The 27,311-nt window shown below is 41.3% G+C and overlaps 2 protein-coding genes across 4 annotated transcripts in view; one reads left to right on the top strand and one right to left on the bottom strand.

Moving 5' to 3' along the window:
* Positions 1-228: 228 nt before the first annotated feature.
* On the top strand, positions 229-7,993 carry LOC134086570 (ribonuclease inhibitor-like). Its single transcript, XM_062540039.1, has 6 exons — positions 229-395; positions 519-686; positions 1,400-1,570; positions 1,909-2,082; positions 5,945-5,991; positions 6,111-7,993. Exons 1-6 carry the CDS (start codon positions 274-276, stop codon positions 6,668-6,670), a joined length of 1,242 nt encoding a protein of 413 aa, XP_062396023.1. The 5' UTR covers positions 229-273; the 3' UTR covers positions 6,671-7,993.
* Positions 7,994-10,335: 2,342 nt separating this feature from the next.
* LOC134086081 (NACHT, LRR and PYD domains-containing protein 12-like) overlaps positions 10,336-27,311 on the bottom strand; it is a 49,839-nt gene continuing 32,863 nt past the window's right edge. For 2 of the 3 annotated variants that reach the window (XM_062539999.1, XM_062540001.1), the window contains 4 exons: positions 21,317-21,484; positions 18,298-18,471; positions 14,409-14,455; positions 10,336-11,415 (listed from right to left, as the gene is read on the bottom strand). In XM_062539999.1, coding sequence (XP_062395983.1) covers positions 10,880-11,415; positions 14,409-14,455; positions 18,298-18,471; positions 21,317-21,484 — 925 coding nt within the window. In that variant the 3' untranslated portion in view covers positions 10,336-10,879. The remainder of the gene's footprint in view (positions 11,416-14,408; positions 14,456-18,297; positions 18,472-21,316; positions 21,485-27,311) is intronic. The other variant, XM_062540002.1, reaches the window with a different exon arrangement.

The following is a 27,311-nucleotide window of genomic DNA, read 5'->3' as shown; positions in this document are numbered from 1 at the left end:
AGCAGATTACGACACGACAGAGTGAAGTGACGAATATGTGTGGCCGTACCGTAAGTCAAGAGAAAAGTCTGCTGCAACCATAATTTTGATCCCAGTTGTTTTATTTTAAAAAAACAAAACGTGACATTTCTGTTTTGAAAAAGAAATTGGGACTCTTCTCTTACCTTGTGAAATGTAGCTAAGCTAGGCTAACAGACAAAATATTTGTTCTTCCTTCATAGACTTTGTGGATGCGAATTGGATCAAGATACCTGTGACATATTGGTGAGGTCCATGGAGATGCCATTATCCCAACTTAAGATACTTGACTTGAGTTACAACCCCTTGACAGATGCTGGAGTAGAGAACATTTTTCAGGCACTTTTAAGCAAAAAGTGTGAGCTGGAAACGCTGAGGTATTGTGTCACTTACTTGATTGACTGTAGAAATAGACTTGTTGTATAAATATGATATAAAATATGTTTCTATGTTATTAACTGGTGGGCTTTCTTACACATACTGGCCTATTTTGTTACCAGGTTGTGTGCCTGTCACATCACTAAGACGTCCTGTGTGACACTGGCCAAGGTCCTTCAGCAGTCGAGTCTCAGGGAACTGGACCTGAGTGGCAATCTGTTAGGAGATGAAGGAGTTAAGCTGGTCTGCACTGGACTAATGAGTCCCCACTGTCGGTTAAACACACTGGGGTGAGTATTGGGGAATGGAAATGTGAACCCTTTGTGAGCTTGTAAAACAATATGAATGCAACAGTTCGTATAGTAATGTCTTGTGTTAATCCACTGATCTGCTGTTTTCCCAATACACGGACCGTCGCTCATTTCGACTAGTTGGCTCTTGTCCCTCTGCCTTACTCCATCCCTGAGCTAGTCGACACAGGTTTTCTATCAGTCCAAACTCTATTAGTAGCTGTATTGAACCTGGTGGTGGTAGTTGCCCCTCCTTACGTTTAGTACCAAATGAAAACGAAAATTTCCCAAAAACATTCAGGCTGTGTGAGTGGAGAAAGGGACAGAGAGTGTGAGGAAGACACAATCATTTAAAATAACGTTCACTGTGCCTTCTGTAAACATGTTTCTTCTTCAATAGCACCATGGCTTCATTTGTTCATTCAGAGCTAATCTTAGTCAGTCAGCCTTTGCACAAATAGGCTATAGCCTATAACTGAGCAAGTGACCACATTAAAAGATAGCCCAAAACAGGTCAGACTGAATGCCTAGGCTATAGTGAGGTCAGTGTTAGTTGAGAAAGTAATCAATTCCACATTGAGGCCAGAAGTCCAAGTAGCAGTGATACAGTATTAGCCTTGTGCTATCATCTTTACACAGAGGCTTACTCTGATTAAGTCTGACTGAGATATACCCTGTTGTTTTGCTCCATGTGTGTGTGTATTCCATTCTAGATTGAAAGACTGCAAGCTCTATAAAGGATCATGTGAGGCTTTGGCTCCTGTCTTGTGGTCTTTTTCGGAGCTGAAAGACTTAGACCTGTCCAACAACGACTTGCCAAACGCAGGACTGAGACGACTATCGGTTGGATTAAGGAATCCCAGCTGCTCCCTTCGTGTCCTCAGGTGCAAATATGATATGGAAAACCATGCTGTCCTTTATCATCCTACAGGATGGTGTCTCATTGTTTTGAATCTGCTTAGGCATTGGTCATATCCTAATATGAAAACCCTTTTTTCCAAGAGCATCTCCTGTCCATGCCTAAACTCACACTTACTGTGTAGGCATCTTTACTTAATGTCTTTGAACTTTGTTAGACTTAGTAGAATTAGTACATAGTGTTTACTCTGAAGTCTCAAATTACTGTACCAAAGTTGGATTGTTATTCTTGAATTGCAAGCTGCCTTAGGTGAAAACCTCTGCCAAAATTAATGAATGTAAAAATACACTTTCTCCTTTGCAGGATGTCTGGTTGCCAGATCACAGAGAGAGGCTGTGCTTTGCTTGCCTCCGCTCTCATCAGAAATCCCCATCATCTTGAAGAGCTGGATCTCAGCTACAATCACCCCGAAGAGTCAGGAATACAGCTGCTGTCTGCCAGACTGGAAGATCCACACTGCCATCTACAGAAGCTGAAGTAGGCTAAAAATAATCTTGTTGTATAAAAGTCAGATGCTGCAATTGGCAATAACTGAATAATGGCTGTTAATGATTTGTCGTTCAGCAGAGAACCCAGGAACACAAGCCTTGAAACTGAAGTGAGGTTGAAATAGGTTTGAAAGCAGAAATCTCATAACAGGAATATTTTCATGTCAAAGTGAAATATGTACAGTATATACATTTTTAATCTTAAAACGTATATTTATGAAAGTGCAATTATTAAATCTAACTAAAGTTAATTAGATAGCTAATTTAACACAATGAGAAAGACCTCAATCCACTTGTCAACAATATCTACAGGGTCCAATCACCCACCCAAGGCCATTTCATACTAGGGATGGCGAAAACTACAAATTTTCTTAACCAACCACCGAGCCTCATTATAGCCGGTTGAAACCGGTTAACCGATTAGTTTAAAATATGCTACGTTATTTGAAATATATTTTTTATGTAATTATTTGAGATATTGTCACATACTGTATCTCTGTCCCCCGCTCACACACACAGCCCCGGCGCTGCCCTTCCACTCATGTCACCTTTTTTAAATCCCCTACAGCGCGAAACATGAGTCCCGCAAACCAAGGAGCTTGTAGCCTAAGTAGGTGGAGGACAAATGGCTCCTTCATTTCGAAATGGTTTAGGTACAAGGTGATCGCGTTGCAAATAAAGGTGTTTGTCTAGTGTTAGAATCAGTTAAACAGTCACCGGTTAACATCCCTATTTCATACCTTTAAGCAGTTGTGTACACATCTGGCATTTCCCAGGGATTAAAGTTTTCCGGCACCGTGCCGGAATTCCGGCGTGCAGCCATTGACTGCGTTCATTTTTAAAAAAATATTATTTATTTGCTAACGCTATTGAAAAACACGCAGCATTCGTTAAGCTGAATTTCCTTTCCCTGCTCTCCCTCTCTGTCACTCAGCGTCACGCTCCCTTTAATACACAAACACACACACACACACACACACTCAGACACAGACACAGTCTCCCCTTCGTGCACACCGAGTCTCCTTAACGAGATCATCCCTGGAAGCGTGGTCGCACTGATGCACCTGACGCTGCGGGTGGAAGCATAAGTTCTTCCGCAAATTTTGTAGACTATGCGTGCAACTTTACCAAACAGTATAGAAGTAAACGAATTCTCCTTGGCCCACTCTCGTGCGCACTGACACCCGCTCCTCGACATGCACATTTAATCCAAACAAAACATTCACAATCGTGAACGCAATGACGCACAGAAGACGACTAGCTGAATTATTGTTAAATACGGTTAGCATCAGTAGGCTATGCTGCACACATCTGATTAAAACTCTGCATTCAAGTTGACTGACCATCTCAATACCAATGTTTTTCAACTCCAAGATTTAAAGGGCCTGTCCCAAGGAGGAAAAGTATGAGCTTACCTTGAAACTTAAACACACGTGGGGACACTGAACAGTCCAACCAGCTAGAGTATGATAAACTAGCCAACTATGCTACTTTGTTTACAATATTTTGAGGCTTCAATCAAACAGCTGAATTTAAGAGGTGAAGTTGTAATGTGAATAGCAGGCTATAAGCTGCATAAAGTTTGCTGTTATGAATCTCAGAAATGTCAGTATATAGAATGTATAAATAATTGTGTGTGTGTGTGTGTGTGTGTGCTTTACATCTTGTTAAAAAATCATTAAATAAATAAATTCACATTATATGAAAGCAAAGCGATAAAAAGTCAGACATGAGGCGACCACCACACATTGCCTTCTAATCTGTGGGAAACACTGTTATTACTCTTTAGAAAGAGAATAATTGTCTTTTTTTAAATACCTTAACTTAAATGGTTTGCAACTAAATCTTATTCTTCAAATGCCTGCCTTCCAATTTCACATATCCTTGACACCTTATGATTGTAGGTCAATTTGTAACCTGTCAAAGACAAAGATTAGCAGCAAAACTTGATATAAAAAGAAATCCTAAATGCTACATAACAAGTAGCATATTGTAGTGTGTTGGACTACTATTGCCTATTGGCCTTTCTTGGTGTCCAACATCACAAACAACGCCTGTGTCGTGTGCAAACACTCCAAAAAATAAACCGGTTTCCAATCGATCGACCAACATAGTGTCGTATAGAGTCGCATGCACGAGTCTAAAAAAGTTCAGGCTCAGGATTTTTTTTTGCTTTAATCCCTGATTTCCACAGAGAAAGTGCAAAGTGAGCTTGCTCAGCAGTTGCAGAGGAGCACATCTGGCATTAAAAAGTGATCTCACACTTGCACTAAGTCGTTAGTTTTGGTTAGCGCCCATTTAGCGAAAATCTAAATCTTGACATACCGGTGATGAAAGCCTACTTGTAATCAGATGAGAATGAGAAATGCGTAAGGAAAAACATCTGTAGGCTTTTTCAGACATCTTCCTCACCGTGAGAGTATAAAAGGTGTGATAGGAAAAAAAAACCTTGCAAGTACCCAGATCTCCTTCTATTGACAGACGCCAGCTTTGATGTATGCAAACCTCAGAGGTCTATGTGGCCCCTGGCGCGTATCTGTTCAGTTCAGACTATAAACTCTATGCGGACACATGCGCTTCTGAATGTGGTCTTGAATGCATATTGAGTGCATACACAGTGTAGCCTGACGAGCCAGACACCCACATCAAGATGTAGGGTCTGAACTCACCATAGCAGGGCTGAATCGGAGGGGTGGGATAAACAGTTGTCTTTCAAATTCCCTCTCCAAGCAAAAGGATAGCTCTAAACGAATCATCTGCTTGTTTTCAAGTAGCAGGATGCTTAACTGTCACAACTTCTGGTCGCAGTTCAGTCGTCATTCTGTTACCGACTCTATACACGATGTGATATTGGCCCAGCCCTCATTGAAACTGGCCAGCTCCCAAGTCAACGGAGAGTTGCTAGATTTGCTGCCACTAGGGGTGTCTAGATTTCTAGGCTATACACAGTGGGCATTAGAGATATGAAATGGAGATGAAGTGGGCACTTTGCTGATACTGTTTCCGTGCAATTTGCTCATCTCTCTTTCTCTCTCTACCTCATACTCTCACACTCACACACACACACACGCACACACTGGCCCTCTTTTATGAAATGTGCGTACAACATAAAACAGGGGTGTGACAGGTGTACGTTTATTTCCATGCAAAGGATGGCATTTATCAATTTGATCGTGAGCGGTGGCTACACTCGAATCTCATGTCAAGTCTCAATTTGTGTACGCAAGTTTTTCAGGCGGCATAGCAGCAGTAAATCACCGGTGGATTGGAAAGTTCATGGAATTCATGGAATATCTCTGACATAAGACTTTTCTTACACATTTGTAGCCTACTTGCTGTAATTTAGCCTGTCATGTTTACACATTTGATGGCTTAAAATAGCCATAGGCTATGTATCTTTGGAAAGTGCAACAGTCGTCCAACAGTCGTTTTTTTAATTATTATTAAAAAATTGTAATGGATGTATTTGTAGTATGATTTCTCTTTCCGAAAACAAAGTCTGTTGCACTTAAATCACCATAGTCCTAGCTTTCTTAGTGACACTTTTCTAGCTGTCATAATTAACAAGGTTCAGCTGGGCTTACACACACACACACGCACGCACGCCTGCGCACACGTGCACACACACACACACACACACACACACACACACACAATATCAGAACTTCCTTGAAGGCCCCCTTGACATCATCTGTGTTAATCCAGGGTAGCTACAGTACCTGTATACTTTACATTTAGATATACAGTATGTATTTATGTATATATACAATTGTTTTTTTTCACACATTTCATTATATCCATAATGAAACATGAGTCAATTGGATATTAAATGTTTAAATATTTTTCCACAGCATTGAGCATGTTGGGGAAAGGCACCTAAAATGGGGTTTCAAGAAATGTAGGTGCATTTAAAGTTTTACATGATTTTAGAAACAATTTCTGTGTATATACTGACATTCATTCAAGATGAATTTTGTGTTTGTTTTTTATATTACCTTTTTGCTCGGTTTGAAATAGATGCAGTAGACCTCAAATTTGATTGGAGTGACGGAGTAGACCTATCTCAAGACAGAAAGAAAGCTACAAGAAGAAATATGGAGATGTTCTACAGCCCATTCGACTCAGGCGATGACGATATGTCTATTTTGCCAAAGTCCAACTTGCAAAACTCCCAGGTGGAAGTGCAGTGTTTCCCAAGTCTGTCGGGGGAACGCTTCTACTGGGAAGTGGATTGGACTGGTATGGTTTTCATTGGTATGAGACAAAGGTTGGGTTTCAACTCATTTGAAAAGTATTATCTGGCTTGCAGCAGGGATCAGTTAATTGCTTTCCACAACAACCGGGTCAGTACAAAGTCGGTGTCACATTTAAAGAAGCCAAATCCAGACCCTCAGCGGATCGGTGTGTATCTGGACTGGCCAGCGGGTATTTTGTCTTTCTACAGCGTCTCTTCGGGCGAGAGGACTTTCCTGCACACGTTTCACACCACATTTAGCGCACCCGTTGTACCTTTCTTTTCCTTTGCAAAGCCACATCCTTATGATGGCATTGGTTCAGTCACTCTTCGTACATTTTGAATCTGTAAATGAGGCAACTGCATAGACCTAAAAGAAATGGACAAACAGACTCCGTTGTTCTCGATGGAAGGGGGCTGAAACAAAATTCCGTTTACTTTCCGTCGTACTGCGCAGACTCGTACTCAGTTCGTGACGTTAGCCTGCTGTAACTCGTCTGATAGATCGAAAACCTCTGAAATTGTTAACGTTCGTTTTTGAATATTATTATTATGTGTACTTGCCTCTAGGTAATGCTTTACCATATCAAACAGTAGGCTACTGTAGGCTACACGCATTTTCACTGATCTTGCGAATGACTCTCCGTCATGGTTTTCGTGCAGGCTCACTCAGCTTCTTATCCAAACATTACGGGCGAACGTTAGCTTCCCTACAACCGACATGCTAAAATACTTCTTTACGGGAAACCAACGTAATATACGGGGAAGAAGTGAATTAATTTTGCCTTCGATACCCTATATAGAATACACAGAAGCTATAAGGGAGACAAAGGGCACATGTTACATGAAGTTATGCGATCGCAAAAAAATCTGAAATCTATGGCCGTCCAAGGGAGTTAACAGAGCGTTGATCACCAGCTCATTTCGTGTTTCTACTTCCGGGAATATGCCTGCCCCCTTGGGCAACTGCACTGTGAACACAGCAGAAAATATGTACACAGATGTGTCATTTCCACAGAATAGGCTAAGCCTTATTATATGTACAGTACTTCCTCATCACCGACATTAAAATGTGCGCTTTTTAAATCAAATGTAGTAGCTATCAGAATATCAGAAAATATGTATACAGATGTGTAATTTCTACAGAATAAGCCTGATCATATGCACTTCCAGGGTGAGTCCAGGGTTAATCAAATGTAGTAGCAGTAGTAGTAGTAGTAGGCTTGTAGTACTGTAGTAGCAGTAGTAGTAGTAGCAGCAGCGTAGGCAAAGGCCCTGCATTATTTTTTACTTTAGCACTGTTATTATAAGACTTTAATCTGAGCAGTTAGTGTGACAGTTACTTCGACTGTTCTAAGAAATATGCTGAGTTGTTAAGTTATCATTAAGGGGTGATATTTAGTTTGCCATAGCCAGACATCGTAACATGTTCTGATCAGAATCAAAACTCTTATCAGTCTGGTAACATGTAATTTGGATTAGATTATGGGCATGTTTCAAGCTAGCCTGAAAGCCAGTCTAAATTCACCATGCCCCACAAAGTTTGAGGATGTCAAATGCCGTAATCTTTTTCATCTTTTGATGAGACATTTCATTCATTTTCTTGCTATATGGATCATACCTATATGATGTGATGATGTTATGAATAAAGTGTGTTTTGATTTTACTCACTTTATTCACTATATAAGCGGCTGCATATATGAAAAAAAAAACACCTAACCCTAAAAAAATTCTAACAAAAAGTGTCTCAGCTATTTTCTGTAGTATTAGGTGTCTTTAGTAACATACTAAAAGTTACCAAAGTTTGACCACTGGAAAGGTGCAATTTTCAAGATGGCGTCCAAGATGGGCAGAAAGCCCTTAAATATGCTAACTCCTTTATTTTTTGACCTAGCCAAGTGTTTTCTGGGTCTATGAATACTGTATGTGTGCTGACATCATTTACTGGGGAGCACTGTGCCATTCCTATTTGTCCTCATTGTGAATAGGCAGGCCATAAGAAGTACCGCTAATAAGGGGTGTTTTTTTGCCTCATTTTAACTCACAACTCTGGCTACGAGAGATTCCATTCACTACAGCCTACTAAGCTAAACTAGCGGTGGTGCCCACACAGGTTTCCTCCTTTTCCTGTCTATTCCAATGAAATGTCAACTGTGGTGTGAGAATGGGTCAAATTGCGTGACTGTCACACTCAAAGCGTGAGGCTTGGCAGCCCTGGTGCCATATGGTGTCTCACTGCCATACAGACAGCCATATAGTGTTCCATATGGTGTCACATTGCCATACACTCTGCCATATAGTGTGCCATATGGTGTTACACTGCCATTCAGTCTGCCTTATAGTGTGCCATATGGTATCACACTGCCAGGCTGTGTTGGATAAAGGTGTTAGCTGAAAGAGCAAGTTGTTTTGTTATCCCATCTCCTCTACTGTGACTGTCACTCAGATAACCAAAGCTTTGTCTACATTTTAGCAGCCTACACACTATTAGTGATTTTGAAGGCTAATGAACATATAATTGCTACCCCAGATAGCAAAACTACACTGGGACGGAACTGGGCCACACCTACCACAACATCCAGCACGGATCTGCATAATGGACCTGATCCGGCGTCCAAACGGACATCGGTCCAAAATTGGTTTGGATCCGTTTGACGGATCTGCGGCAGATATGGACTTGCACTGGCCCAGGTCCGTCCCAGACAGATCTGACTGTGTGGGCCACAATAAGCAGACCCGAATTGCAGATCCACACAACACGGAACAAGCGGACCCGTAGGCCTACCACACACAATAAGCGGACCCGTACCACCACACACAATAAGTCTGTCAACTGTCATGTTGTCTGTCTACACTGAATGTATTAAATATGCCCTTCTATTGCGTAGCATTTCTTTTTCAAAATATCTCAAAGCGAGTGACCGAAAGAAAAAAGAAACCAAGCGTCCGACAAAAGTCATCTCAAAACATGTGTGCAGTCAGGACACTCCAATTAAACGGATTTTATGCTGATGTTCACTCGCATTGCGTCCGGTTAGGACATGGTGTTAATTAGAAGTCCTGAAGCACCCAGCAACAAGAAAATCATTCTCTCAAGCCATTTACTCTGTTTTGTGTGTGCGTGCGTGTGTGTGTGTGTGTGTGTGTGTGTGTGTGTGTGTGTGTGTGTGTGTGAGAGAATTGGGAGAGAGATTGGGATTTGTGTGTGAAGGAGAGCAAGAGAGCGAAGGGGAGTGTGCGCGGCGTGCTGTCTGTTTTGTGTCACCGTCCATCTTTAAATTATAAACAGCAGGAGTCACTGAATGGTACAGTGACTTTGTCTGGAAGTGTGCGTGTTCTCAGGTTCGCCTCCCAGCATTTACATAGCTTATCATCTTAATAATGGCATGTTAGTTATGCTTTTTAATGTAATAAGACATTCCTACTATTGATAAAGGATCATGCATATTTGATAGCCTGTACAGTGACATTAAATCAGATGCAAGCCATACAGTATATCATTCTGTAGCCTGTATAGGGCTCAACTGTGTGCTACACAAATTAAATATTAAATGACAAGTTGAAAGCCATTGCATTTCAGATATTTCAATATCACTTTGGCAGGACTATGAAACTTATGGGAGACAATGGTATTAAGTTGATATCAATTTTATTGATGACCACCTACATCTAGACACTAACACCTAGATGTGAACCCTTTTAACCTAAGAATGTAGGCTGAAGACAATCAAACTCATAATTGATTTCAAACCATGATTGTTGTTTAAATCTATGCTTTCATTGTTATATAGTCTTGGCGAGGTTGATGGAATACTCTGGCAAAGTTGTTATCACAACAACAGTATAACACACACACAAGGCAATTAGTGAAAGACAAGTGCGAACTACGATAAAACACAGTCTGAATTAAGAGTGGGAGGTATTACTGCAGGACAGACTGACATTTGAGAATGTACAGTAGGCTTAAGCCAATCTCAAGAAACACAAGGCTCTGATTTGCTAGTGTAATTAATTTATGGTTTTTGCTTGCACAATTTACAATCCTTTTAAAATGTAGATACAGTTAAAGTAAATCTCACTTGATTAAAAAAAACTACCAAAGATAATGTAAGCCATATGTTCCCAGTCAACATGCTGTTTGAATTACTTTCATCTTGGTATCCAAGATCACTAGTCTTATAAAACAGCTTTCAGATATAGTTACATTTTAGAACTAAACAAATGTAGTGTCTAATTTACTGTTAAGTAAGTGAATGAGAGCACTCTGTTCACAAGAGACAATTCAGTATGTTTTGCATTTACAACCTATAAGTGTAAAAATAATGGATCCCAGAAACAAGGATTCTGCCTCCTCCTAGCCTTTAAGAATGTTTCCCTTTGTTATCCTCATAAGACATGGTTTGGGGAAAGTCATAGGGAATTAAAAACAAACTCTTTAGGAAGATATGTCATGAACAAATACCACCCATAAAACCAAACCCTAAGGGACCTAAATCATGAAATCACAAAAGACAAAATCTAAAATCAAGAGCACAGAAAAACACTCAGTACATCACAGGCTGACAATTCTGACAATTGTAAGGTAACTATCTTGGTCATCCAGATAAAACTCAGGGTACAGAGGTTTAGTGAAGGCACTGTGGAAAGTATGAAGATGTGTGAGCCTATCAAAAGCCATTGTGTAGAAGGACAGCGTGCCGGCCGGCCAGTCGAGATACACCCCCACACGTCTGGACTCTATGTCGGCCATGTCGATCCTGAAGAAGCTGTTGTTGTGGCTCGCCTCGTAGTGAGCGCTACGGGAGTTGCAGTAGAGGCTCCAGGACTCTTTGTGGTACCTGGAGTCTTTCCCCTTGTACTTCACACCGATCACAACCTTCTCTGTCCACTCCACCTCCCAGTAGAAGCGCCCTCCTGTTAGGCCTTTACAGCAGCTCACCCCAAGCCAGGTTAGACGACATGATTGGAGTCGTAAACAATTTTTTGGGTAATGAAAATATGCCTCCTTATGGTCCTCGCTCAGGGAAAACATTGATGGAGACGTTGCCTGACTCATTGTATTTGGGTCCAGGGTGACATCATATGCATCTAAGAAGTGTCAAACGTAAAAAAGATTAATGAATTCACACATTAATCATGAAACGCATTGACATGCAAATGTCATAACTACTTACATAACCTTGAGTAGTGCTATGCATCAGACCTGTGCCTATTACTATTTTTCAATTCAACTATATTAAATGACTTGCAGTCAGATAAATTACTTGCAGTCAGATGTCACTGTCATATATTCAAACATGAAAAACTGAAGCCGATGATAGACAGGTAGATAGATGTTTTGAAGCAATGTTGATGTGAAATGTTCTTGAGTTGTTTTTGCATGTTCTCATTGATATCGAGCAACAGTTTTTTTTTTTTTTTTATGGAACATATACTGCAAAGCATAACTCCTGCTATGTTTCACAGTGGGTCCGATTTAGAAGTGGCCACTTTCCCCCACGCTTTCCGTGATTCACGCAGATGCATGAAATGTATTACAACGTATCACCACAAGGTGACAGTTTAAGTCCACTATAGCATTGCCAATGTAGTGTGCCTTCTGGTTTTTACTGGTTTCTTTGCCCGTGCTCGCGTTGCTCACCACAGCTGCAGGAGTTGTCAAACATTCACAAAACAAGTTGTATTACACGGTTTTCAGGCCGCATTTCATATCTGTGCCATTATCACTAGACTACAACCACTCTGACGAAAGACATGTAAAATATAGGCTATATTTTAACAATCTTTATAGTATTAAACTGGATTCGATCCTGCAATAAATCAATATCCTGCACACCTATAAACCAGCACAACTCCTTGTACGAGCCTATTTGGTTTTCGAAAGTCAAATGCTCCCTGACACAAACATTCGAAAATAAAGAATGTGTCTTGACTCGAAAAATACGCTAATATTTGCAAACTCGCTTCATTCAACCCTTTGAGACATCGCGGGCTGGTGCACTTAAATATAGGCTAGATAGTTTGATTTTGTGCAATTTAACTTCTCAGAATTTAGGCCTACAACGTCAATACAATACATCTTTTATTTAGTTGATCAAACACATTAAATAGTCTACTTAAACTGCACTGACGACCGTGGCAGCCAGAGGCAACCAGTTGTTTTCGATCAAGGGCAACCACTTGTTTCAGATAGCCTACAGCAGGGATTCCCAAACTGTGGTATGCGTACCACCGGTGGTATGCGAGCTGCTTATGTACTTGAGATGAAAAGGTCTACGGCGGAGAGGCATTAAAATTAACTTTTTTTTTGTAATTAATTCATGAATCAATAAATAGGCTATGATTTCATTTATAAAAGGGTGGCTTATTAAACATGATGCCTGGAATATGTCAATAGAATCGGTTGCGTTTTTATGAGTCGGATGGTGGGGGTACACGAGCCGAGTCAGGAAGTAGGTGGTGGTACGCAGGGAAAAAAAGTTTGGGAACCACTGGCCTACAGGACAACATATTGCCTGGGTGTTGCCTATGGTAGCCTACAATAGTTCATTGTATTGCTGAATTGCAAGGTTAAGTTGGTTTAGTAGGTAGAGATCATGCTGGAGAGAATAATACATGGATTGATTTTGCGGTATTGAATTAAGCAATAAGCCCCGAGAGGCCGTGGGTTATAACTGTATAATCGAACAGCTAAGGGGCGTTGTTAGGCACGACGCGAAGCGGAGATTTCATGACCACAGACGTCAGGGTGATGAGCCTGTAGTCATTTAATCCTGTGATGGAGGATTATTTTGTGACTGGGATGATGGTGGAGCCTTTAAAGCAAGAGGGCACTTCACCCAGCTCCAGCGACCGGTTGAAAATCTGCGTGAAGATTGGCAGCGGGTCTGTGGGTCTGTGCCAGCTGTTCAGCACAGACCTGCAGACAAGAGGGTGATACTACTCCATCAGGTCCTGGAGCCTGATACAGATATATACACCTCTACTATTAAAACGTTTCTCCATTTCCAGGCCTGGATTAATCTGTTATTATGATGGTTTACCTGCTGTAGATACAATTTGGGTTATTGATTCAACCCTTACAGAAAACATCCACTCACACACGCACACTCACACGCACTCACACTCAGAGGTGGAAAAGTCAAGCTTCAGAGAATAAAAGTTCAATCACGTATTGGTTCTATCTGTGCACTTGACACAGGTGATCTCACCAATTAGCTGCTCTGCCTGGCTAAAGAGTTGTACTAATTAGAATCAGCTGGTGTTCCACCTCTGCACACGCTGCCCCTTACCAGCATCTTATTAAGCCACATACATACAACACACTGCCCCCCCCCCATCTACTCCGTCTCAAGCTTTAAGCATACAATCGGACATTTGTTTCACATTTTATCTAAATGTATGTCTTGCTTTTGCATGCACTGGTAATTTCCTTGAAATTAGTTATGTAATTTCTAGTTAAGTTTTTATCTGCAGCAACCAATGTCATGCCAATATCATATTGCATCCTTAGTTGATGCGAAATAAAACGGGGGCCAAACATCTTTTTTCCGTAAAAGACTACTGGGGCTACATACCCATCAAGTTTCATGAGCCCAGGTGTTACGCTGTCCCGGGAATCGTTGACTAAAAATTCAGGAAGTAGATGACGGGAGAAAAAAAAGAAGAAAAACTTTGACAATCACTAGCTACGCTAGCGGCGGTCATAATTAGCCTGAATAATTTAGGTAAATGTGTAGATTTATGCCTATTTTTTCACATCCTCATGGACATCACAATATTTTTTAGCGTAGCGGTCATATAGTGATTGTCAACATTTTTTTCCCTTTATTTCTTCTTCTTTTCTTCTTATGCTATGTTATGGCCAAACATGCGCCCCTGATATAGAATCTGAATAACACAACACTGACTTTAGACTAGGTTTTTCCTGGTCTGTGGCGTAATTGTTTTCTGAAGCTGCAAAATAGCACCTGGGAATGTTTGCCTCCTCTTTTCGCTGAAGCTCCGGCCCTGTATATGTATGTGTCCAAACTTTTCACTGTATGTTTTTATTAAGCACATGTGATCACTGAAATACTTACATTTCTTCAGCATAGGCTTAATCCTTTGCAGTCCACCATGTTCTAAACTGTAAAGAATCACACATATACACACATACACACATTGAGAAAGGGAGAGGGAGAGTAAGTGAGTGATCTTACAAAGTGTTTCATTTCGCATTTTCATACCCTGAGGTTCTATTTGGTGCAAAACTCCTGAGCACCTGTCACTATATAATACACTGCTCAAACAAATTAAGGGAACACTTGTTCATAGGAGTATAGCATCAAGTCAGTTACACTTGTGGGATACTGATTTAATTTACTACAGGTGTACTAGACGGCCAACTTTGAGATGACCCCCAACATAGAAATGGCCATTTTTATCCTTCTTGACTGATTTTTCACTAGTTTTGCATTTGGATAGGATCAGTGTTACTGGTAGCATAAGCCAGTATCTGGAGCCTACAGAGGTTGCACAGGTAGACCAACTCCTCCAGAATGGCACACCAATATGTACCATTGCCAGAAAGATGGGAAAATTACCGGAAATCTTAGTCACTTTTAAGCGTGATGCTAGGAGGCAAGATGCTAATGGTCTAAATCAATTCACTGATCTATGCTAGGCTGGGGCTAAATGTTGCATCGCCAGACTCACATATTGGCTGGATGAACGGGAAAAAGGTAACTAGAAAAGCACTAGAGAGAGCGCAAACCTCCGCCAAGCGAACACATAACCGCCTCCTGCATCCAAACGGTGATACGGATCTCTCCCAAAATGTACACGTTCCTCCCTAGGCTGGCTTCTTTTGAGGGCCACCCAAAAAAAAGGGTGCAAAAGGTATTGGCACAATCTTTAAGTGCAGGCCCCTTGCCAGACACACGGGGCTAGGCCTAGACCATACAGTAGACTACATAAACATGTGATAGTTGTTAAACCAAGTGAATAAAATATACCAGTATGGGATTCTCAATGTCATTTGTAGTGGTGTTGTACACCGATACAACTCACATCCAATACAATAGATGCTATTTACAGAATCATACTGTGAATGTCATAGGTGGTTTCATATCAAATGTTTGTATTTCAAACATTTTGAAATTCATATTAAGTTTACACTATTCATGATCTGCATAATTAGCTAAAATACATAGTAAGTTGACGATTTCATATTGATTTTTGATTTTGACATATTACACGATTGTCATATTGACTTACAGTTGAGGCCAAAATTATTAGCCCCCCTGAAATTTAGGAACATTACTCCCTAAAATTCTCCCTAAAATGTTCATCCCTGAAAAAAATGTAAAAAATCAAACATTTGCCAGTGATATTATGTAGTATCTGGTGCATTTTGGAGTGTTAATATTATTATCATGAATGCTACATTTCAAATTATGTGAAAAGTGGAGTGGTCAAAATGATTAGCCCCCATGTGATTCTTTTGCTTTTAAACACACACGTCCAGCCTGTCACCTTTCAAGCCGCACCTTTGCAGTCAGTTAGTGCCCAGACAACACCTTAACATCCAATCAGCAGTGATTGTTTACCTAAAGACTCCAAGGAACAGGCCTACAGGTACTTGAACACCTGTCTGAGAGGGGACTGCCTTCACAGGCATGCTGAAGATGAAAGAAACCAGTCTGGACCTCAGAAAGAAAATCATTGAGGCCTATACCATGGGAAAGGCTCTACTGTAATTTCTAGATGCTTCGCAGTCTTTCATATAGCTGTGCAAGGCATCATTACAAAGTACAAAGAGTTCCAAGTTTGTGCATATAACAAACGTAAGTGTCAAGGTCCTGGAGTGGCCTACACAGAGACCATGTGCTTAAGGCAAGAGTCCATGCAAAAAAAAACATGCAGTTTGGATGAGCTGGAGCTAAAGAGTGTCTAGAGATATGTGCCAACCTATTAAAGTCTATCCAAAGAAGTCATTGCCAGTTGAAGAAAAGAAAGGCTACTCTAATGACTGTTAATGGTCTGGGGGCTAATAATTTCAAACATGTCAATTTTCCCTTTTCTTGTCACAAATCAGAGCATGAGTAAAAAATTATCATCAAACTTTGTGGGCATGCTGTCTTTGCTCTTTTGTAATCATATAAACTATGCACATTTTGGAAATGATCATTTTCAACTATGTTTGATTTCTCAAGGGGGCTAATCATTTTGGCCTCAACTGTACATTTATCCTTAAAGAGGAACCATGCAGGATTGGCATCTCTGGTTTCGGTTTCGTTTTTCATTTTCGCTCGTTTTATGCTTGCATATTTCTTTGCAGAGCTTCCCCGACAGCTTTAGCGTGTATATTTATACATATACTGTATAGGCTATACATAAATATATAAATTGCAAGCGTGGTTCTTCTTGTTCCTTACGCGTCTATGACTTCCAGATGTAAACAAGGAGCGATCGTCTACTGCAGAAACTGCAAGGTTGCAATAGCGGATAGGGACACTGGGGGCGGGAGGAAATATTACTGTTTTCGATGAAACTGGTCGGTCAAGCAAAACGATTTCTGAGCGATTTTATGACTATGAAAAAGTTGCATAGGGTCTCTTTAATGTCATTACACTATAGGTCAAATTGAGTGCCTGTCAATTGAAGAAAGATTTTTGGATAGTCTAAAATTATGCCTATATAATATGTGGAAGCAATGCTTGTTTTCTATGTAGTCAAAAAAACAAACAAGTGGAAGAGCAGTAGTTCATTATTTTGGGGCGCTATTACATACAGCCTGAAGTTGGAGAACAAGTAGAAATGTATTGCAATTTAAAAACTGGATTCCTCGGGAATGGCTTATCATACGAATTAATGACATTATTGTAGCCTAAATTCACATTGATTTTCTTGCAATCCGTTTATCACAGCAACTAGTAGGCCTATAATACCATCGGAAAGATCGTGCTCTGTCAAGTGTCATTCATATCAGTGTGACTAGAACTTTGTGAGCAATCCGACAGACTTGGAGACGAATGGTGCGCATTTTGCACTTTTCGCCTGTCACACATGCGCTGACTGAAAACGTTGTAGACAGATATTAGACGTATACCTGCTGTTGATCTAAAGAGCCTATCTATACCTTAAATTTGTCTTCTGTCTACACAATATGCTCTGCTGTGGTCTAGTCACCAACTGATAATGAACGGGTTGAAGAAAAAGAAGAATGGATTTAAGCGTGACATTTATTGCATCTGTGTGAGAGCGTGAGATTGATGCTGAAAGCGTGAGTGTCATGCCAGATGCATGAGAGTTGCCAACCATGACGAGAGGCGTGCTCTTTCGGAGGAGGGGCGGGACTTTCAAGCTCTATTGGCAAATCATGACTCCGTAGGTTTGTATAATCCTTCAACCAATCAGACCAACGATCCGGTGCATCTTTTGGATAAGCTAGTTTGTGATTGGAGCCAAAGGTTCCGGCCGGGAACAGAGGAGATAGATTTGCACGTATCCAGCCTGAGCTGCCGGGCGAAATCCAAATTCGCTGGGAAGTTCAGGCAGGGTTCACCCAGCCTACACATTTTCAAATACAGGTGTACAAATATGTTTTACATCAAATATTTGACCAAAAACTCACAGGTAGGGTGACCTGTGAGTTTTTTTTATCAAATATTTGATGTAAAAATCTCCACAAAAAATCTGAAAACGAAAAGGTTTTCAGTGCCGATTGGAAGATAAATTGGAAACCATTTTTTGAGTAATTGTAAACCTTTCTGTGAACAGAACTAGCCTCTTTGTGAGCCTCTGGGTGTATGGAATGACACTGTTGTTAATTATTTGAGGAACTAATCAATCAGATGTTTTAACCAAACCACACCATCAAAGACAGAGAAGGAGGAGAGATACACCATGTACTGTACACCTGTGTTGCTCTGCAATAGAGCTTGGTCCATTAATCCAGTACTAAAATATAATGAAATGTGTGCTTACTTCAGCGTTGCCAGCTTGTAGTTGGGATCCTCCAGTGCTTCTGACAGCATCGCCACCCCAGACTCCCCTGGGTGATTGTAGCTGAGGTCCAGCACTTGCAGGTGAGATGGGTTTGTTTTGAGGGCAGCAGCCAGATAAGTGCAGCCTTCCTCTGTGATCAGACAGCCAGAGAGCCTGACAGCAAGGGAATACAAATAAAAATTGGATGTAAACACACACCTTTAGGGCTCTATAATGACAGCCTAACACACATTGTCACTCACAAAAAGCTGATTTAAATTTAGTAGGCTGTCTTGTCCTCTTGTTCACTATGTTTCTTAATCAATCACGGTTGTGTTCTGGGCGTAACATCCTTTAAACCAATGAGAGTGACACTTCAAACAGCACATCAGGATTTTAATAGTCATCAGCGCATTTCAAGGAATCTGCTTGCATGTGACCATATGGAACAGGTATTCCACTGACCCGTGCTTTACTAAAACCTAGCAGAATAGCACTGGTGCATAGTCATGTTGGAACAGGAAGTCCCCACTGAAGAGAAACAGCCCCACAACATGATGTTGTCCCCACCATACTTCATAGTAGGTATGGTGTGTTTTGGGCGATGTACTGTGTTTGGTTAGCACCTGGAGTTCAGTCCAAAAGGTTCAATCTTAGTCTCCAAAAAGTTCAATCTTAGTCTCATCTGACCAAAAACATTTTTCCATAACAGCCTAGTGGTGTGGGTTGCAGTGTGTGGAAGTGCTGTGCTGTGTTAAGTGATCAACTGGGTGGACTGTTCCCCTTACGTGAATTGAACTGTTTCCTGTTATAACACTGAGTGCTGTGCTGTGATGAATGTTCGAACAGAGTGACTGTCTTGTATTATTGTGGGTGGTGAACTGTTTGCTTCCTGTTATTCCCTGGGCCTGGCTGTACAAAGAGGGTGTGGCCACGCATGGTAATTTGCCTCTGTCTTATTACTGTCTGAACAGCTGCCACGGCCTGCGGAACTGCTGAGTAGGGAGACTGGGCCTACCACCGCCAGCAGGAGGGACCGCCACTGGAGGAGCCTCTGCTGACCACCCTGGGCCTTGGTTGGTGGGACTGCTCACTGCACTGGACATTGGACATTGGGGTATTTTAAATACTCTATTCGCCACTTACTAAATAAAGTGACATTTCATACTTTACCACTTGATCCTTGCCATTATTGAAGAGTATAGCGTTCTCCCCACTGGCAGAGGTCTTTTTAGCTAGGGGGCATCAGCGCCCCCTACCTGTGACAATTGCGTATGGGAGGTATCAGCGTGTCTAGCTGTTGTTTGTCCGTATCCGGTAACCTTGTCCAGTTATTCCAGTGGTTCTCAAACTTTTTCTTTCATTCCCCACTTTGATCAAGGGGGCTTTCTCGAGCCCCACCTGTCTATCATCGCTCTATAGAAAGTATAGGTCAAGCTCAAAATTGTCATATTTATAACGTCACTTGCTAAATATACATCAGTAGGCCTAGCAAATAACAGTTAGGCTACTAAAGATAAATATCAGTTCAAAAATAGAGAAAATAAAAATCTAAATCAATGACCAATAACGTCAGTTTTTTGTCATTGACAAGGTGTCAATCCTTGCTTCAAAAAAAGCTGATTTCCAATAATACAGCAAAAGGGCCAACTATATGCTACCATTGTGTTAGAAATGAAGTTCAACACTCTCACAACCTCGTTCAAAATCTTATTCAGGTCAAGCCTTGACGCGAGCGCTTCCCTGAATGAAACAGTCCGTCTGTTGCGCATCGGGCACTACCCTTTTTATCACGACGATAGCATTTCTTTTACCTGCTATCGTCTGTGCGCCAACCGAGCAAAGTCCCTCACAGTTTTCCCATTTGATGTCCTGTTCTGCCAGGTAGACTAATTGTTGAGATCAATGTTGAATAGTCATCTGCACTGGCCTTACTTTTGGCATACTCACAGAATAGAATATCTTCGCCCGCTGTCAAGTTAACAAAGCGGATATAAGCAATAACTAAACCACCTTTGTAACTGTCACATGAGTGTTTGTGTCAAGCAGTTGTTCTTCGAGATCGCAGAACAGCAATTGTGTCGTCGGACAGATAGCCAAGACATCCTTCAATTTTACTGCGCTCGTCTCGAACATGAACGGTTTTTTTTTGTTTCCGCTGCAATTAAAATTCCGATATCAATCATTTTTTTCGGACTATGGTTCCAGGATAGACTAACATTTTCATCTGGTCAATGATAGGCCTACAGGAGTCTAGATTAGGCTAGCCTACCTTGTTTGTGTTTGTTTTGTGAGATGGAGGTGCATTCTCGTAATTAGGCTATCAATAAAGGAAGGCACAGGCTACAGATCAAAAAGAAATCTCCGTTTTTTCACGTCAGCTCGCGCCCCACCTGGCATGTCTCTGTGCCCCACAGTTTGAGAAATGCTGAGTTATTCAGTGTTAACACTTAGCGCAATGCCGGCGTCATGAGGGGGCCGTAGGGGACCAGTCCCCCCCCCCCCCCCCCCCAAACGGGTCACTTTGCCCCCCCAAACAGAGTGTTCGCTAGAGATTTTGCAGTGAGAATTAAACTCAACTAGTGGCGAGTTAGGTAAGGGAAGCTACATCAGGTGCGCAACTAGAGCCATGGCCGTAACTACCATTGAGGACACCGAATTCATGTCCCAAGTATTTTTTTCTTCAAGTTTTGTTTTATTTATCAAGTACAAATATCCGACGAGACAGTTATCCTTGTGTTTACACACCGTCTCGTGACCATAGACAGTAAAGCTTGTGACACGTCGTTGTAGACAGGCTACCTCTGCTATGTCTCTGACATGTCAAAACGAAAGTAGAGTCAACTCGGCTACCACGGACTGTGTAGTCTGTGTAGGCTAAATAAAACTATTTACACAGCTCACATACAGTACACTTCAATACCCACCCAGGAAAATATTCCTTTTTGTTATCATTTAATCTGATTATGTTATAAATAAAATACAGTCTGAAATGTGTTCAATGTCGTATTTTCTCTACCCTAAGGACTGCAGGATGCAGGTTGGCTTTGCCAGGCCAACACACAGCAGCTTCACTCCTGAATCTCTGAGGTCGTTGTCTCGCAGCTCTAGCTCCTTCAGCCCAGAGGAACTCAGAGTCTTTCCCAGCACATCACAAGCACCGTCTGATAGACCACATTCCCTCAGTCTGAAAGAGGGGAGAAGACAACAGGATATGGAGATTCAGGACACTGAGACGCTGTTGGTTTACATTGTCATTCATAATAACATATCATCAGTATACACTATATTGCCAAAAGTTCGGAATTTTGGACATAGGACCTCATTTCCAAGTTTACCAAGGTGATATAGGTCGGTGGAGACCGTTTTTATTGCGTTTAACCCCTTCCTTCAGTTGCAGCGTTCCCCTTTGCAAACGCTGGTTCTAAGCTAACGCATTTAAACGGTAACATCAGTCTGACATCAACAACAGTCTTACTCACTCCACAGCACACCCGAGACAAGACAATTAAACGTCAGACTATCGATATACATGTCCGTGTTGATAGAATAATTTTAGAAGTAAAACTAACCTTGCAACTCAATGATTTATTACATTTTGAGGGACTAGTTTCTCAATATCAATCCGCCACTGCCATACAGGGAACAAAGTAGGCTATTGCAATGCGATGCAAGGTTAGTTTTATTTCTAACATTGTTCTATCAACACAGGCATGTGCATCGATAGTCTGACGTTATCATTTATTTGTTTCGGGTGTTCTGTGGAGTGTTTTCAGTGGCAGGCTGGATGTTACCGTTGACTTGCGTTATCTCGGAGCCAGGTTAGCACGAGATGAACGCTGCAACTCAAGGAAGGGCAGAAATTCACTGAAAATGGTCTTCACCGACCTACAGTATATCACCCCAACTAAGTTGGAAATGAGGTCTAATGTCCAAAATTCCGAACTATTGCTTTAATCCATAGAGTTTAATATGACGTCAGTCCACTCTTTGTAGCTATAACAGCTTCAACTTTTCTGGGAAGGCTTTCCACAAGGTTTAGGAGTGTGATTATGGGAATTTCTGACCATTCTTCCAGAAGCGTATTTTCCAGGTCACACACTGATGTCACTCCATTCCAATTCATCTCAAAGGTGTTCTGTTGGGTTGAGGTCAAGACTCTGTGCAGACCATTCAAGTTCATCTCCACCAAACTCTGTCATCCATGTCTTTATGGACAGTCATGTTTGAACAGGAAGGGGCAATCCCCGAGCTGGGCTTGGCCTCTTATGGCCTGGTCAGATTACATGATTTCAGCCCGATTTTGGCCCGAATTTGTCGTGACCGACAAGTTTACAGCGTCGTATCCGATTTCAAATGGTTGGGCACAACATCGAACGCGGAGTGAATCTTATAATGTGACATGCTTCACGACTTGTGATTTGTCGTTCACGACGTTCTAAAACAGCCCGACAAAAAGTTGACGGGAGTCGTATGACGCGACCGATGCTTTCGGTGTATCTGGCCACTCTCCCGACCAAGACGCGGAGAGGTTTTCATGGTTCTAAAATCGTATAGTGTGACATGGTAGATCGTAAACGACAATCGTGAGAGACAAAAAAATCGTTTAGTCTGACCTGGCCATTAGTTTCAGTGAAAGGAACTCTAAATGCTTCAGCATTAACCAAGAGATTTTGGACAATTCCATGCTCCCAACTTTTTCTGAACAGTTTGGGGATGGCTCCTTCCTGTTCCAATATGACTGCACCAGTGCACCAAGCAAGGTCCATAAACACATGGATGACAGTTTGGTGTGAATGAACTTGACTGGCCTGCCTCAACCCAGTAGAACACCTTTGGGATGAATTACAGCGGAGACTAAGAGCCAGTCTCCTCGTCCAACATCAGTCATCCCATTCTTAATCCATAGGGTTTAATACGAGATCTATCCACCCTTTACAGCTATAACAACACTCCTAAACCTCGTGGAAAGCCTTCTCAGAAGAGTTGAAGCTGTTATAGCTGCAAAGAGTGGGCAGATCTCGTATTAAACCCTATAGATTAATGATGGGATGTGACTGGAGTTCATATGTGTGTCAAGACAGGTGAGCAAATACTTTTGGCAATATAGTGTATATACATACACACACACACACACACACACACCTTCAGTTAGTTACTATCATTAGATAACACTAGGGCTTCTATCACGACAGTTAAAAGCGTGGCACAAAGTGTATAATAATCACGACACAACACTTATTCCTATTGTATACCGTAAATCCTCGAATTATGTCCGGTATTCTATTTATAGCCTGGTGTGTGGTCGATTCGGACAAATAAAGGCCGGCCCCCAAATACAAGCAGGTGTAATCATCAGGTGAAACAAAAGAGTTCATCCAGCAGCCAAATCATTCATCTGCCGGCAACTAGCCTATATGGACTTGGGCAAAGTTCTCTTATGGATTTATTTGGGCTTACTTAGTATGCCTAGGCTACGTACATTTATAGTTGTATCTTCTAAGTTGTATATCTTCTATAGTCTAGTGCAGGGGTGTCCAAACTACGGCCCGCGGGCCAACTGCGGCCCGCCACGCACTTTAGTGCGGCCCGCGGAGCATGTATTAGTTTATTATAGATATGGCCCGCCACACTTATCATTGGCTGTTCGCTATTTCTTTCCAGCAACGACGTTGTGGTTAACATTACTGCAAACTCCTTTACAGTCTTCTTAGAGAACGTTTACAATGTCAATATCAAAACAGCATGTTACATAGAGATGATACTCTTTGAAATCTCTATTGCAGCAAATCTAATTTGCGTTGTTACATACTCATAAGTCATAACGTTACTCATAACGTTGGCTAATTGGGAACGCGTTTTAGCGCGCACGAAAGGGAGAGAGCGCGCCAGCTGGTTTGTCATTGTTGATAACGGTTATCTCCTTCTTATAAGAAACGTTTAAAAGAAAAACGTGAAGACAACAGTAGTTTCACTACTGAGCAACGGTGATTAGGCACAGCAGCCACTGAGTGGAGCCAGCAAGAGTCTTAAAGTGACAGTGCACCATTTATAGATGATTTCAACAGCCTCATATTAACCGTATTTATTAAAGAATGTATTTTCTACAACAAAATAACTTTGTCATTATTATCATTGAAATAGGGGGGGTGTGTTATGGCCCACCGGTCAATTTCCAAGACCCAATGTGGCCCTTGAGCCAAAAAGTTTGGACACCCCTGGTCTAGTGGTATCTTTTACAGCTAACTCATGCAGCGTCAAGTGGCGCAACACTAGGTCTCTCATCTTGTACTCAGGCGAACCGGGTTCAATCCATGTCATGAGCGAAATTTTATAGCTTACATTGACTGAATTCAATGACCGTTTTTCAACGTCGACGAACAATTCATTTTCGTTAATGGTTTTTAATAACAAACTATCTGGAATAGCCTAAACAAACGTTTTGAAATAAAGACAAATAAGCAGTCCAACAGATCGTCACAAACTCGCGATAGGGCAAGCACCTTTGTCTGCTCAACTTACCACGGATATGCTTCATGTCACAAAAACGAACGCAATGTTTAGGACAGTTTGCCATTGTGACAAAGTGACAGATTTTTATATTAATAAATAAAGGGGGGCAAATTATAAGTCACATAAGAGATAAAAACCTATTGCTGAAGTTTTAATGGCCCTCTGTAAAATGCCGCTTTGAAAATGTACATTTCAGTCTTTTTCTCTGATAACCTGTTTTTGGAACTGGGAAGAACATCTGCGCATATTCAGAACACATTTCTTCCCTGAAAACGCACACAGCTATGTCTGTAGGACAACCTAAACTGACTCCCCCGATGCTTCCCCGCAGCACATTTGTAAAGGTTGCCAAAAATCACCTTTTTACATGGTTGCATAAACGTTGCTTAAATGAAAATGTGTTTCTTCTTCTTTACTTTTCATATGCCATCTACTGTAGGTAAATTTCATGTCAGCTGACAGATGGACGCGTGTTTTGGGCACGAATGAATGGGTTTGCCCTTAGTTTAAATGGAGGCGCGGGTAGAGCACACGGTGGCTATTGTTACCTGTATCGAGCCGGCTCAACAAAGTTACGTGGTTAGAAGATTCCTGTATGCTGCATTGCCGTGACCCTTTCCTTGTGGATTTTTCTTATTGGAATACTGGACTGCTGTTTCTCCTGTTTTAATGTTGTACAGTGTCCTTGAGTGTTTTGAAGGCGCTTTGAAATAAAATGTATTATTATTATCTATTATTATTAATACAGCTAACGAACGTGAAAGCTGAGATTGCGTTGCACATCAGTGTTGAAACGACTAACAAACTCTGAGATAAACATTGTTTTTCGTTTCTGGGAGATCTCGTCGTTTTGGACTGTCGGATTCTTATGCTTATTGTTTGGACTTATGGACACTGAACTTTAAGGGGGTGTTTTGTTTGTGCTTTACGAAGCTTTGTGTTAATAGCCAAGTGTCGGGCCTTCAGCTCAGCGTAAGTTGCATGCTAGGTGGCCACGAACTCATTGCTTAATTTGTAACACAATACAGTGTGTATTCAGAATTCATTTGTGTTTTTTCATTTGTTAGATTATTGCATGTTTGACGTAGTTTGTAAACAGGCCTTCTGCTCGTTTATCCTAAGTCAACCGAGGCCCTCTATGCGGTTGCTCATATCCGACCGTAACCTTGTGCGTCGTGGCAGTGTGTCGCCTACTCTTGATTATAATAAGAGGCAAATTGTTACACATTTCATTTTAAAAGCGTATAATGAACAAAGTGTATGGACTTGCTATATTAAATCGGAGAGGCATAAAGACGCCTAAAGACGGTACAGACGGCCGATGATCGGCGCAGCACTTTAGGCCTACATAACACACTATCCATTGCAAACATAGCCTATCTGAAACCTTCGCACATGGAGGCATTCAATAGAAGAGCCATTAGCATAAGATCATTCCCCCTCCCCCATACATTCGTCTAACCAACTGTCTAATCACCTATGCGGCATTGAGGACAACTACATCCCCTCAACCCCCTCTCTTCCCCCTGCATCTTTTAGATGAGAACATCTCCACAAGGGGGACTGTCGAGCCCTATGGTCTGCAAGTTAGAGACGGCAGGTGACCACATTGTTTTTTCCTGCACTGTCCCATTTCAAGATTTTGGGCTAGCTTGCTACCTTAACATGTATTCTTTAACACTACTACAACAACAAAGTCCGATGTACACATTTATTTCATTACATTTTGTCTACTCGTGCCTGTATATATATCTCTTAAATTCATCAAAAGTTACCATTCTAATGTTTTATGCAATACCGCGACCCGTGATCCAAAGCATATTATGTGTGATACCATTGTAACACTATTTTTCCTGCATGACAGTATGCAATCTAAATATGAACATTGTCTTTGTATCAACAACCAATTGTGAAAGTTCAAAGCCAAGTCTAGGCTGAGATTGGAATCTAATTGGCAGTGTTTCAAGGCTGTTTTCTCAAAATGAGTCTCCTCTCCTAGCCTAACGAAGATGATTCGTTTAGCGTTATCCTATTGCGTGGAGAGGGAAGGTTACGCATCCTGCTACTTGAAAACAAGAAGATGATTCATTTAGCGTTATCCTATTGCGTGGAGAGGGAAGGTTACGCATCCTGCTACTTGAAAACAAGAAGATGATTCATTTAGCGTTATCCTATTGCGGGGAGGAAATTTGAAAGACAACTGTTTATCCCATCCCTCCGATTGAGCCATGTCTACGGTGAGTGTCCAGACCCTACATCTTGATGTGGGTCTGGCTCGTCAGGCTACTCCTCTCCCACTCTGAGCAAAATCTCTACTTCTAAAGCACTTACATACACCAAAATGTACAGTCATGTGCCAAACTATAGGATTTTTACAGAGGGGTTTGTTGATTCTTTATTCCTAGCCTGATTTATATGTCTTTTTTTTCTAAAACAGCGAAAACAAATTTATTTAAAGCTATTGACAGTGAATTCTGATTTACAGGACAATAAAAGTAGAT

The sequence above is a fragment of the Sardina pilchardus genome, chromosome 1 (genome assembly GCF_963854185.1).
Source record: "Sardina pilchardus chromosome 1, fSarPil1.1, whole genome shotgun sequence".
NCBI classification, from domain to species: Eukaryota; Metazoa; Chordata; class Actinopteri; order Clupeiformes; family Clupeidae; genus Sardina; species Sardina pilchardus.
The sequence above is the reverse complement of the archived record's forward strand: the minus strand, read 5'-3'. Positions and strand labels throughout refer to the sequence as shown.

Bases quoted from the DNA above. Each gene is read 5' to 3' on its own strand.
- LOC134086570 (XM_062540039.1), top strand. From the start codon at position 274: ATGGAGATGCCATTATCCCAACTTAAGATACTTGACTTGAGTTACAAC. The intron at 687-1,399 runs GTGAGTATTGGG...ATTCCATTCTAG, and splicing joins TGTCGGTTAAACACACTGGG to ATTGAAAGACTGCAAGCTCT. The intron at 5,992-6,110 runs GTAGGTGCATTT...GGTTTGAAATAG, and splicing joins AAAATGGGGTTTCAAGAAAT to ATGCAGTAGACCTCAAATTT.